The sequence below is a fragment of the Polyodon spathula genome, chromosome 20, assembly GCF_017654505.1.
Source record: "Polyodon spathula isolate WHYD16114869_AA chromosome 20, ASM1765450v1, whole genome shotgun sequence".
Taxonomy (NCBI): domain Eukaryota; kingdom Metazoa; phylum Chordata; class Actinopteri; order Acipenseriformes; family Polyodontidae; genus Polyodon; species Polyodon spathula.
Window position 1 is genome coordinate 30634006 of NC_054553.1, and position 14542 is coordinate 30648547.

Consider the following 14542-nt stretch of genomic DNA (forward strand, 5'->3'; position numbering starts at 1 on the left):
AAAGCGATATTTTACGTATTGCGGTAGCATTTGTGAATCAGTCTTATTTTTTTCCGTTTATTTGCCGTTTCGTGACGTAAAGATCCTACTCTTTTACTTCGATTCTGGGACGCGAGTTCTTGTCTTTTCGAAAAGGGCTTCATTGGTTCGATTTAATTAACGTAAAGTAATGACAAAACCAAATAAAGAAAGGTGCGATGGACACGGAAATACTTTATGATTAATTGTCAAAATTTGGTTAAAACCAGGGCCGTTTCTTAATTGAATTATATTTTCTGACAACGAAGAAATTAGCTCAGAAATATTTTTTCTAGCTATGCAGTCCTTAAAGAAAATGGACCTTTTTGGAGTCACTACACTACACACGGCTGGCTTCATAAAGGCATTCTGTCTGGAGACACGCCTCTTTAAATCTTGCAAATAACACTGCAGAATTAGGAAAGAAGACACTGACAGGATTAATTATGTGTTTACATTAAAAGGGGCGCTGTTTAAATTACACTCGAGTAATACATAGCAGTGAACCCGTGAGCCGGTCAGCACGCCTTTATCAGTGTTTCATATCTGATCCTGGTTATTATTATAATGCCAGTAAAACGCTAAACTTAATGTGTGGTGAACTGTACACAGGATTGCTCTCACATGCTGAACTGTTGCTGAACTACCATGTTTTTATTGTTATTGTAAATGCCACTGAAATGAAGACTAAATACTAGAATATAATAACCCTACTGATCACTGGTCATCCTTCTACCCCATTTTAATCTATATACCTAAACGTTTACTGTAATTTTTTACTATGCTTTACCACACTTACTGGTTGTATATCGCAAAAAAAAAAAAAAGAAAGAAATATGATGACGCTGCATGCTTGTTTCCTCGAAACACTGGAAAAAAGTTCTGGTCTGAAAAAAAAAGCAGAAAATGTTTGTGTCTGGTGATGTCAGCACTGATCTACTTGGTAAGCATCTCCTGGCGGAGCGTCTAGTCAGCGGGGCTGAAGGAGAAAGAGAGAGGCACAGAGGGGTCGCTGCGAAACTGCCACCGCACACAGTTCCACAAACCATGCTTGCAACTCTGTGCGTGCACCGGAGACCCAGAACAGCTCGTCCCATTCTCCGCGCGTTTGGGTATTAACCCGGGATAATCAACCTTTACCAAAATAAGAAGAAGAAGAACTGAAATCCCTTTTCTACAGTCTGTGATGGAAACGCTGTGTACATCCGGGCCACCGCACCGCCGTGACTCCATTACAGTGCTTACGGACTGAACTGGAGAGAAAGAGGATAGTTTCTATGTAGGTATATATTTTGTTTGTAAATAATTAAAACAAATCAGAACACACGCTGGACTGCCACGGGACATGTCTAACCAAGGAGCGCGGAGGAATGGACCTGTGAAGCTGCGTTTAACGGGTAGGTGTTTAAAGCCCTCTGTGTTGTCCTGGGCTGAGATCCTTTCGCATTCTTCAGTTTGGATGCGCCTCTCCTGTGAACGGGAGTTGAGTCGAGTAGAGAGGGCGAAACTACCCCACTGAAGCATGCTTGTGCACGGGTTTAATTTGAATCCGATGCACAGTTCTAGATGTTTAATGCTTGATAGATGTATTCGGTTTTTTATTTGAGGAGTAGATTGCATGGCCAGCGTTTAAGACGCGAGTGTTGGGAATATGTTTGCGTTTTTGTATGTATTCATTTCATTAAGCTTGCAGGCCTCGCACAGTAAGCGGCGATATTGTTGTGTGTTTTAATTGTGCCGTGTGTGTAGTTTAGTGTTTAGCTTGCTGTTGTTGTGTGTTTGTTTTGACGTTGTGTAACTCCTGAACCCCCATCTCTATGTTCATGATCAGCAGAGTTGCGTGTTTACAATACTGGAGGTAGCATCAGTGTAGCCGAATTGTTCCAAGCGGGGGACGCACTCCTGTATCTCGGGAGGCTGCAGTGTTGCGCTGCTGTAGCTCAGTGCTGTCTCGGACATGTAACCCAAACGCGCACTAACCCTAAACACTTCGTTTTATAAAGATACAGTTGTGTACAATCAGGGAAAAGCAGTGTAACACGTCTGCGACGGCAGGCTACCATAGTTACAGTATTGCCAGTCCAGTCATGTCCCAGAAGCACGTTACCATGCTCTGTGATGGTAAACATGGATGTGTTTTATAATATAAACAAATACAATAACGCGTCCATCATACCGTACTGGTATACTCGAATTATACTAACACAGTAGTAACAGCGTTTTTAATTAGTTACTTTTAAAGCAATTCATTTTCTAAATATTTAAGCATCAAATTACTCAATGTGGAATTATTCAAATACTACGTTTTTAAGAAGTATTACTAATTGCTAAAATAGTGATTTTTCAGATGATCAATTACAGTCTTCCGTATATGTATATCTAATATATATTATATATATATATATATATATATATATATATATATATATATATATATATATATATATATATATATATATATATATATATATATATATATATATGTGTGTGTGTATATATATATATATATATATGTGTGTGTATATATATATATATATATATATATATATATATATATATATATATATATATATATATATATATATATATATATATATATATATGTATATATGTGTGTGTTTATACTGTACTTATAAAACTATATTTGGTAATATGATATTCTAATAGTGCCTGTTTTTATGTTGTTGTTATTGTGTTTATTTATTTATATTCTATCATACATTTCATGTATCCCGATTCAAAAGTGGGAAGCTCCTCAGACTGTGCTTCCAGATATGTAATGTATTTCTGACATTGAAGAGGCAGATATTCAGTATTGAATTACTTCAGCTTTTAATTACACGTCACACATGGTTTTATGACACATGAAGGTGGGAGACTTCAAAGCAGACCCTGTGCCTGTGTGAACACCATGTTCTTCCTTAGTTACTGCGGGTTTAGTGTTTCTATACTCCATGTTCTTCCTTAGTTACTGCCTGTTTAGTGTTTGTGTCTCAGTGTTCTTCCTTAGTTACTGCGGGTTTAGTGTTTGTGTCTCAGTGTTCTTCCTTAGTTACTGCGGGTTTAGTGTTTGTGTTCGGTTCATGTCGGGGGCAACTTCCTCAATTATAGAAGCCTTTGATTACACTGTGTAACAAAATCTTTATTTTTTTTTTTGTTTCCTGGTTAGTAAGTGTTATTTCCTAATTGCTCATGCCTCAAAAGTATAGAACATGGCTATTATTCCCCACAAACTTTGCTTTTGTGACCAGGACAGTGATATTTCAAAATATCACTATTTCCAATGGGCAAATGGGCAAATGTGTGTCTTTTCGTTCACATAAAGTCAGAAATAAACATGTATTTATACTAAAGTAATACAAATATGACTGCAAAAGATTTAGAAGTGAGTAGTTAGTTTTTCGATACTGTAAATACAGTATAATTGTAAATCTCGAAAAACTACTCACTTCTAAATCTTTTGTAGTCATCTTTGTATTACTTTAGTATAAATACATTTTAATTAAGATTCATATGTTGTTTTTTTCTGACTTTATGTGAACGAAAAGACACACATTTGCCCATTTTACCATTGGAAATAGTGATATTTTGAAATATCAGTGTCCTGGTCACAAAAGCAAAGTTTGTGGGGAATAATAGCCATGTTCTATACTTTTGAGGCATAAGCAATTAGGAAATAACACTTACTACCCAGGAACAAAAATTGTGTTACATAGTGTTAGCATCGCTGCCGGAAGGAGACCCATTCCTCTGCTCAGACACGACATCACACTTTAACATTACATAACAGGGACGACTTTCAAACGGCGTGTTCCCCATTTCCACGTGCGCCTTGAAACCACACCGTAAAACTGGAGCAACGGCCATCTCCATCTGAAGTGGACAGTCTCCAGTGTTCTGTCCTTCCCATCAGTGTGGAGAGATCGAGTTCTGCCAGTAATCCTGTCTGGGGCTGGCTGAACCATTTGATCTTGTTCGACTGCTGATGGAAAGGATGTAGCAGATCAGGAATGGGAATAAGTCTCCTATTCCACAGCAGTTTCACCCTTTCCAGGTTTTATTACAAACTTGATTAGCCACAGGGTACAGGTAACAAGCTCAGGTGTGTCTTATTGAACTCCTGGTAAAACCAGGAATGGGTCAAACCCTATGCAATGGGGGTCTTATTATCATCCCTTTGTGATGTTTGAATTATCAGACTCATTGTAAAACCAGGAGTAGATCAAACTGCTATGCAATGGGAGTCTTATTTCTATGCCTGCGCCACAAGGAGAATGGCAGGGAGCAACGTGCACCTGCATCTAAATGATACGCTACTGTTTGGTTAATAAAATACATTTACTCTGTAGGCATTAGGAGTGGGCTGGATCTACACATCAGGGTGATCCTCAGTGGTTGTACTTTACCCTGTGTTAGAAAGCCGCAGTTCATCGTTTGCTCCAGGGAGCCCAGATTCCTGAGCCGTGCACCTCCAGCACTCCACATTAATATTAGAATCCAGCTGTGGGTTTTGTTGCCAAACAAGGTGTTGCACAAGATTAGAATGGTGAAAAAGTTAAATACCATATTTTTACACTGAGGTTTTTAAAAGTGATGAACATCCACCACCCACACACTCAGACAAATGTCAGCCTTATCTAGCTTTCTAGTTTTTTATCAGTACAGTCATTTAATTTTCTGTTGTGTGCATATTAATAGTTATTTAATCACGGGAGACGTTTCAGTCTGAGGTTTGGAAGCCCTGCATCTATGTGTGGCATGTTGGGTGTTGGGTATATATATATATATATATATATATATATATATATATATATATATATATATATATATAAAATCTCATCTTCCTTGTCTGCTCGGTGTCTATGAGGACTGCTGTACTTTCCCAGTCTCTGTTGGCCTTGCTCCAGTGCTGGGCTGTGCTGGCACGTACCTGATTCCTGTAAATAAACAGCGAGCTGTGAGAGGCGGCAGGGCTCTCCTCACATCGCTAGCAGTCTGCTCCTGCGCTCCGGATCAGAGGAATAAATCAAGTGGATCTTGACCTTGCGATGAAAGGTGGATAAACCTTGTTTGAGCAGATTCAGCAAAGTCCTTAGCTCTTGAACTCTGGACCTGCATTGAAACTGAACTGAGATAGGGGGGAGCTTTACTGCGACAGGAGAGAATAGATTGGCCTCCCATCTAGAACAGAGCAAAAGTACTGATGAACTGGCTCTGAGCCGCAGTCTGGGTATGGTGTCAGTATCAAGCAGGTTTCCTTTCAGTCTGTGTTCAGTATGATACAGTTCAGCATGTATAATCCACGATTCCATTTGTGCTTGTTTATACACAGTGATCCAGCAATACATATACGGCTTACTGACTTAACCAAGCACAGCCCAAGTACAATTGCAGTATAGTTACAATCTAGCTTTGTTTTGTTGTTTAGTTCCTTTCCCCTTGTTTTAGAGTTGCATCGGTAGTCTGTGTTTCCGGGGGTATTCCCTTAACATCGCAGTATTTCAACATGGCACCAGGGATGGAAATAAGACTCCCATTGCACAACGGTTTGATCCATTCCTGGTTTTACTACGAGTCTAGTAAGACACACCTGAGCTTGTTGCCTATACACTGGTTTATCAAGCTCATATTCAAATCTGGAATGGGTGATACTGCTATGCAATAGGATTCTTATTTCCATCCATGCGGCACTGTTATTAGGTTTTGAACAGTTCACTCCTTGGTCTCAAAGCTGTGAATTGATGTGCTTGTCACTTGAGTGCTGCCAGTTTTTCTGTGCTTTCCACACTATTTCACAAGAGAAAGCTATACGGAGGAGCTGGATCCTGGACACTGAGGAGCTGAGGGATGGTGCTCCCTCGTGTTGTTATCGGAAGAGATGCTCCAGCAGTCTGTTTCAGGTGGTGGTGAGCGTGGAGAGGCAGACTGTTTACTGTACTGTGGAATTGGTTTAGTCTGCTTCAGTTCAGTAATGTTAGTGGTTTTTAAAGCATTGTTTACTGAACAGAACACAAAGTTTGCATGATGTTTAGGTTCAGCCCGAAGGGAGCACATGCATGAATAGGGATGGCAACCCTACTGAAAGTAGTGGGACAATTATGACAAACATTATAAAAAACATGGTATGGGGAGGAAACAACTGGAAGCAATATGTGTAACTGTGCTTGTCTGCAACAAACAAGTTTCTCCTTTTTATATATAATATTTAAGAAGACACACACTTCTTTTGCTCTGGTTAGTCTCTGTAGATTCGCAGGATGTAAACGTTGAACGTTTACATGGGACATCATTGTTTTGGCTGGGCCGTGGAGATGACAGGACGCTGTTTGATGTGCGTCCAGGAACTGGGCTGGATCTCACGCCAGGCTGCTCTGACCATCGAGACGCGCCAGATTCAATATTGAACCGGGCAATGTTTCTGCAAGCATGGAGGGAGGGGAGGCTGTAAGAAAGGTGAACAGAAAAGGCATGCTTTCCTGTTATTTTGAGGTTTATTTAAGTCTGGGCTCAGCGCTGACTCTGTATTGGTGTTCTGATAAAGTGCTGCTGAAGGCACGTTGGGAGAAATTGTTTTCTGCTTTCCTATTGTAGTTAAAAACAATTGTGTGCTCTGCTGTGGGTCTAGATAGCATAATACCTTCAGATCAATAAGGCTCTGTGTGGACACATTACTCTCCAGCAAAGTACAACCACTGAGGATCACCCTGATGTGTAGATCCAGCCCAATCCTAATGCCTACAGAGTAAATGTATTTTATTAACCAGACAGTAGCATATCATTTAGATGCAGGTGCACGTTGCTCCCTGCCATTCTCCTTGTGGCGCAGGCATAGAAATAAGACTCCCATTGCATAGCAGTTTGATCCACTCCTGGTTTTACTATGAGTCTGATAAGACATACCTCAGCTTGCTGCCCATACCCACTGTGGGGACACTGCTGTGCAAAAGGAGTCTTATTTCCATCCCTGTGGTGTTAGGGGGAACCTTTCTCTTCCCCTCTGTCTGTCCTGTTCTTTAAGTGCTGTTGCAGAGTAAATTCAAGAATTGAACGTGTCTGTAGCGTGACAGCGGGTATTCCTTGAAGCCCATTCGGTAGCGAGGAGGTCTGTGGGTGCAGTTCTGACCCGACCCGATACTCTGACGAGATAAAGGAGCACCAGCCCGACGCTGCCAATGCCAAACATGCTGGAGATTGCTGCTTTCATTGCTGTTCTTCCAACATGAAAGAAAAACATGAAAGTTAGAAGCAGGGTGGTGTTGGACGAGGCAACGCTTTGCAGTTTTGATGTTACAAAAGGAGCTTTATGCAGGGTACTGATTTATCTCTTCTGACATGCTGGAAATGCTGAGCTCTGATGGAGCGCACACTGGGCTGTCTCTCTATTGGCATGTAAGAGTCGGTTACAAATAGATGAACTAACTGGACTTTTTTTTTTTTTAAGTGCACTTTACTTTTCCTATTTGTCGTCTGTGTCTTGTTTCATCTGTTTTAAAGGACAGCTTATGTCAAAGTGTTTGCTAGACTGAGAAGTTTAGTTACTCATTGTAATATCTGTATATATAATTCATGAAGGCATTCGTGCACATCAAAGCTTTTTATTAAACAAAGCTTTTTGTATTATGACCTTGTCTAGACATTATAACTGCAAGCGTACAGTAGACCATTGTGTCTCTGGGTTAGCGCTGCTGCTGTGTACTGTATCCTCTTGCATCATATGAGCGATTGCATGCTGTACTAGAAAGTGATACCGATCATTATCAGGAGTCCTGCCTCGAGTTGAAGTATTCCTCAACTTTACTGTAAAAACAATGCATTGCATTTCCATTCCTCCTTGCATCACTGGATTATATTGTGCTGTGGAGATTTCATTTGAAGGCACTTTCCCTTCTGGGGGGATCTGAAGTAATACGATCCTGAAAAAATGTGTAAGAAGTCATAACGTGCCTCGGTTCCAGTGGGTGTGAATCCAGTCCTGGACTGATGGCTGCTCTGTTGCATTTCTGTTACAATCTTAAAAGGAGTTGACAAAGTTAATCCAAAACCATTACTGTAAGCGCAGCGCAGAAACCAGGACTAGAGGACACACCACTGGGAGTGAAGCAGACGCTTCTTCACACAGAGTGGTGAGGGTGTCCCGTGGGTTACCTAGCCATGCTGTTGAGGCAGAAACATTTAGATCCTCAAAAGACCCAACTTGAAAGTTCTGAGATCGTTCAGCTGCTAGGAGCAGGGCGGGTGCTCTCGATGGGAGCTGTTCTTCTGTTCTAGAGTAACTGTGCTTGGCGAGCTGTTGTGACACTGCAGCGATTACACTGTAGTGACTCGCTTTGCAATGCCTGGTTAGTGGTGGCTGGTTTAGACTGGCCAGCTTTTGGTTTGTTGAGTAACCCGCTGCTTTGAATCGTTCTCAAGGACCCAGCTGCAAGCTACAGCAAACCGGATCCATGTAACTCTGGAAATCATTCGATGACACTGCAGAGTGCTCTGCTTTTCTTATGTAGATTCAGAAGGCCCAGACAGTCTGTAGCTGTCACTCTTCTGTGAAAGTGAAGTTTAGGTGTCTTTTTAGGTGTTCAGGAATCTTGTGTGACCTCTTCACTGTTCTGGAATCCCGTGTGACCCGCAGTGTTCTGGAATCCCGTGTGACCCGCAGCGTTCTGGAATCCCGTGTGACCCGCAGCGTTCTGGAATCCCGTGTGACCCGCAGCGTTCTGGAATCCTGTGTGACCCGCAGCATTCTGGAACCCTGTGTGGATTCCCGGGTGCGGTCTGTTAATTTCTTCCAATTGTTGCAATGCACTGAATGCAATGAGTTGTGTTAATCCTATTTATAATCTCCAGTCTCCAGCCGCGCGGACCTCCTTTCCTGTCTCTCAAGCAGTCTGGCTGCTTGTGGTTCAGATCCCATTCCTGCTCCTGCACATAGAAAGAGTTTTTTCAGAAAATGCTAATGTGCCCGGGATGCCCTTTTAACTCTGATTGAGGCCACCTTGCCAGCACTGACCTGTGTCTGGTGAGGATCTGATAATCTTATCAGAGACATTCCTGTGGAGGGGCGCTCGTCTGGAGAGCGTCGTCTGTTTCGGGGGTCGTACTCGGAGATGTGGCCCCCTCATGTTGTGATTGTCTGTCTGTCTGCCTTCAGCTGATTCCTATGCCGAAGTGCGTCTGGAGTGTAATCTGTTAAAGCTGACCTTCCACAGATTGTGTGTGTATTTACGAATGAGAACCCTCTGTGCACTGGTATATATATATATATTCATTCTTATAGCATTTGTTATTAACTACTGATTGAAGCATTTTTTTTATATGTGTAGATGACATTTACAGTAACTAAAAATAATTAGCAACTGATGTGCTTCTAAATTTGGGACAGAGGGTACAAAGGCATTACCAGTATAATGAGCTTGGGCGGGGGGTTCTTTAATGTAATATGGAACTAATTACACTTTTATGACTAAATTATACCAATTGAAGTGAAAGAATATTTGGTTATCCGGTACATTATGAAATCCCAACCTGGAAAATCCCATGTTCTTTCCTGCATACATACATACATTCATGTGTGTGTTCAGCTGTTTGTAATGAAAACACAGCTTTTGTAATAACATTCTCGCTGTAATCTGCGTGAGTCATTGTATTGCTGGGTCCAGGTGCAGGCAGCAGCTAACTAACGGTGCATTAGCTGGAGGAGAAGCTGTTTGTGTCAGGAACGGTCCAGTCAAATGGGGAAGAAGACGACGACTCTTAGTTTTATTTGTTGTGCACTCTGTACCTGAGCTTCACATCCAAAAAGAACCACCCCCCATTTCTCACAGCGTGGCTTCCAGTCCCACTCTGAGTTCTCTCCATGTGTTAATGAATACAGCGCTGAATCGATTGCTAGTCCTTGCTGGAATAAACATGTTTTATACGTCTCAGTTGCAGCACAGCTGTGTTGAGCAATTAGAAGTGTGTGTGTGTGTGTGTGTGTGTGTGTGTGTGTGATATTTATATAGCATTGGGAATTGGGTTTGCAAGTCTCACACAATACCCTACCCCACCCCCTGTAATCGCTCATTCTCACAGGGCTGTAAGAATAAGGAATCTAAAGTTAAACTTTCTGGAATTTATATTTTCCTTTTCTCCATGCATGACACGTACTTCTTTTTTTTTTTTTTTTTTTCCCTCCTGAATTTGGAATGCCCAATTGTTATTTGTATCCCGGTTCACCGCTGCAACCCCCCCCCCCCCCGGCGACTCAGGGATCGGAGGCTGGAGCGCGCGTCCTCCGAAACATGCTCCTGCCAATCTGTCATTATCCGGATCCACAGCGAGGCCACCAGACCTGTAGTGCCGGAGGACAACACAGATATGATTGCTCCCCTGCTCCACAGGGGTTGCTGATGCGCAGTGAACCGTGGATTCTCCAGCCGACCTAAGCCCTCCCTCCCAGGGCGGCGCTCGTCCAATTGTGCGCCACCCCCTAGGAACCCCCGGTCACGGTCGGCAGTTTCATAGCCTGGATTCGAACCTGCGATCTCCAGGCTATAGGGCGCATCCTGCACTCCACAGGGAGCGCCTTCACTGGACAGCTTGTCCCTAAAATTGGTCTGTATTTAAGTGAAGGGGTATGCCAACATTGCACACAGCTTTATAAGCAAGAGAGCCCCGTGTTTGTCTGTGCCTGAGCGGGGTTCACTTCCTTCGATCTGATTAACATTTCCAGTAATCATTATCTGCTGGAGTCTAACTGGATTATCTATTGCAGAGCCCTGCTCACGCTGCGCTTCTCTGCAGCCGTGTTCCAGATCAGCGCAGCTTCCTTGTTTTGTCTGACCTCGTAAAACAAGAGGCCACTTTGGCAGGGAATTCCAGTCTCTCCGCACTCTGAACACACAGCAGACCTAACAGAGACTGCAATAACTCTCCTTTTATCTTCCCCAAATCTGCAGTACAAGACACAGACCTTTGTCTGGAATATCAGCTTATTGATTCAAGGCAGTTCAGCGGACAGATAGTTGAGGGGTGCCACTGTGCATTAGTGGTCTTCGCGTCATGTTGGGGGGGCGGGGCAGGGCAGGGGGGCAGGCTCATGGTGGAAGTGTCACATTCAAATGTAAGTCACAAAAGCTCCAATCCCAGCCAGCCTGTCTGAGTGTAATACTGTACAGAATGTCTAAACCCATGCTGCTCATGCATTTTATATTGAGTAGAAGGGAATACATAGAAAGACTCGTATGGTCAAAGGGGCTCCGTATGATTAAAATAGAACAAAAGCATCGTTCGGATCCTCGGGAGTCGATAATGGGAATACAGAACAGAACGAAAGCATCGTTCCAGAACTTCAGGGGTCAGCGATGCGAACACAGAACAGAACGAAAGCATCGTTCCAGAACTTCAGGGGTCAGCGATGCGAACACAGAACAGAACGAAAGCATCGTTCCAGAACCTCAGGGGTCAGCAATGGGAACACAGAACAGAATGAAAGCATCGTTCCAGAACCTCAGGGGTCAGCGATGCGAACACAGAACAGAACGAAAGCATCGTTCCAGAACCTCAGGGGTCAGCGATGCGAACACAGAACAGAATGAAAGCATCGTTCCAGAACCTCAGGGGTCAGCAATGGGAACACAGAACAGAATGAAAGCATCGTTCCAGAACCTCAGGGGTCAGCAATGGGAACACAGAACAGAACGAAAGCATCGTTCCAGAACTTCAGGGGTCAGCGATGCGAACACAGAACAGAACGAAAGCATCGTTCCAGAACTTCAGGGGTCAGCGATGCGAACACAGAACAGAATGAAAGCATCGTTCCAGAACCTCAGGGGTCAGCAATGGGAACACAGAACAGAATGAAAGCATCGTTCCAGAACCTCAGGGGTCAGCAATGGGAACACAGAACAGAACGAAAGCATCGTTCCAGAACCTCAGGGGTCAGCGATGGGAACACAGAACAGAACGAAAGCATCGTTCCAGAACCTCAGGGGTCAGCAATGGGAACACAGAACAGAACGAAAGCATCGTTCCAGAACTTCAGGGGTCAGCGATGCGAACACAGAACAGAATGAAAGCATCGTTCCAGAACCTCAGGGGTCAGCGCTGGGAACACAGCGAACGAGCTTGCGGTCGTAGTGGATTGGAAACAGGCAGTTTCATGTGCAGATCACGCTGCCTGCTCTGTGCTTGCTGTGTTCTCTCAGTTCTGTGTCTCGCACCTGGGTTAGCTGCGGCTGGGGCTTCTTCCTGTCTCCGTTTCATGTGGTGTTCGCTGCCAGAGCTGGTTGCTATTGTTGTGCTTGAGTGCACTACCTGTGTGATTATTGTTTTTTTTTATATATATAATCTAGTAACTAAGCTGATGCATTTACAAACTCTTTTTTGGGAGGGGATTTGCTGCTTAACCCTTTGCAGTCCATTTATTTAGCGCTTGTCAGGTGCATCAGGTCCAGTTTATTTTCACACGCGCTGTTTATTTTACACATGCCGTTTAAAAATACATTTCAGAGTAAAACAGGTTTAAAAGGCCCTGCAAAGCAAAAGGACATCTCCAGCCAAGCCCCACCCCTTGTTTGCTGTATTTTTCTCATACCTCTTTATAGACCTGCATACTGATAAATCCTCTCCTGATCACTTTGTTTATCACCAAACTCAATAATGCAGTCCAAATCATTATTTTATTACTATAACATCTCAAAAGCTCTGTAAATGTCTGTGATATTCTTTGAGCGCTGGATGGGGAAGCAGCTATCTCCTTTGCTTATGTCCATGTTATCTCTGTGATGCATCTGTATTGCTCAGATACGCCCCTTTTTTTTTTCATTCTGCTGCTATCGGTCTAACTCGGCCATTGAAAGGTTATCTCTGCTTTTTCTGGAGAAAAAAAAAATTACGTAAAGCACAGCTCTCTAGTCTTTTGATGATGTCAGACAGGGTCTGACATTGGACTGGAAAGGGAAAATTGTAATGTCAGACCTGGTCCAACACAGGACCGCAAAGGGTTAATGATTCATCTAATGTAGTGTGCCAGCCTGGGGTCTGTAAGCATGTGAGAGCTGGCCCACTCTTCACACACGCTGCTCCAGTCATGCTGTAGTTTTCCACTGTGATCCGGGTTCAAGGACTGCGGCTGACTGCGTGGGGTGTTTTGACGGGTGCGTTTCTGAGGACAGAGTTGTAATTCCAGCAGACCTTTGTTTATTCTCTAAGGAATGTGCAGTATTCCGTTCCTGACATCTTAAGTGAATTACGTTATCGAAAATCTAGCCGCATGCAGACAAAATAAATTGTTTAAAAAAAACTTCAGTTTCTCCTAGTGTGTTATCTGGTTATTCTGCAAGTGCTTCAATGCGAATTCTAGGGGAGTGCAAAAAACTTGTTCCCCATACTCTGAGTCGCCTTCAAGAAGTATTTATTGGCAGATATTCCATAAATCCATTTATTAACATCTTGATTTCAAAACAAGAAAGCTGTCCTTCAGTCGTGGTTATAATTGAGCAACAATCCGTGGCAACTGACTTCTGCAGTGAGTGTTTTAAAAGCTGATTGGAAGTGAATTTTCCTCTCGTCTGGGATGCTGACGTGTGTACTTGTGTACTGCTTCCTCATTCTACTGTCTTTAACACTCGTGTTGCTTTTTTGAAAATGTACTCGATGCAAGCAATCGATAGTAACTTACACAACAGCTTCAAACGATTGCTACTTTCTGTCACAATCAAGCAAGGTAGATTTCTCCAGGCCCAGGCTGAACGTGCAGAGGAACTGCACCCTGTCATCACTTGTACTCAGCAGTCGGCGGTCATCTGGCTTTGTTGGCTCGTGTATGTACTGTACCGGCGCTGTGGATTAACCACAACAACATTTACAAGGAATGGGTCTCTGTTTGTTGGGATATTGTCTTCCCGCAGCTCATCCTCTGCCCTTGAGCTTCAGCTCTCAATAATAAAAGCTCTTCCCAGCGTGTCTGGTAAACAGGACGAGGTCTAGTCTCCAGCAGCTGGCAGCGATCGCTTGTGCGCCCTGTCAGGTGAGCAGGATCAGCACATCCCATTCCAAGAAGAATCCTCGGAGCAGACAGCCTCTGCACTCTGAACTCCTGCCAAATGGGAAGTGATTCATCGTCTCTGACTGAGATGAGCGCTGAGCGGGGATTCAGTGAAAACTCACTTTTCTCTATTAAGTGTGACAAGTTCCTTCTCATTCGGCTTTCCCTTTACTTCACAAAGCGCTTGCTGTTGCTTCTGCTGCTGCTGGAAACGAGATGAATGGGCTCTCTCTTTCTGTTTCCATGTCAGTGGAGGTCTGTTGAGACTCTGTGTAGTGAGGAGAGCGGGGTGGCATTGAGAGTTCTACTGTAGTAGCTATGGGAGGGAGCTGGGGCTGACGTTCTCAGTTTTTTTCCTGTTTAGTCATTCACAGTAAGTGTGCTAGATCTGGAATCTGAAATGCATTCTAATTGCAAAGACTGTTAAAGATCTCCTGTCAAACCCAATTCTTACAGGTCCTGTTGTCTACATTGCGGCTTGGTTTGACTTTGTTGCCAAAT

At 43.2% G+C, this 14542-nt stretch overlaps 1 protein-coding gene across 6 annotated transcripts in view; it reads left to right on the forward strand.

Moving 5' to 3' along the window:
• The first annotated feature begins 930 nt into the window (after positions 1 to 930).
• LOC121295547 (E3 ubiquitin-protein ligase SMURF2) overlaps positions 931 to 14542 on the forward strand; it is a 42168-nt gene continuing 28556 nt past the window's right edge. For 2 of the 6 annotated variants that reach the window (XM_041220315.1, XM_041220316.1), the window contains exon 1: positions 931 to 1415. In XM_041220315.1, the coding sequence (XP_041076249.1) occupies positions 1364 to 1415 (52 nt within the window). In that variant the 5' untranslated portion in view covers positions 931 to 1363. The remainder of the gene's footprint in view (positions 1416 to 14542) is intronic. The other 4 variants (XM_041220313.1, XM_041220314.1, XM_041220319.1 and 1 more) reach the window with 3 other exon arrangements.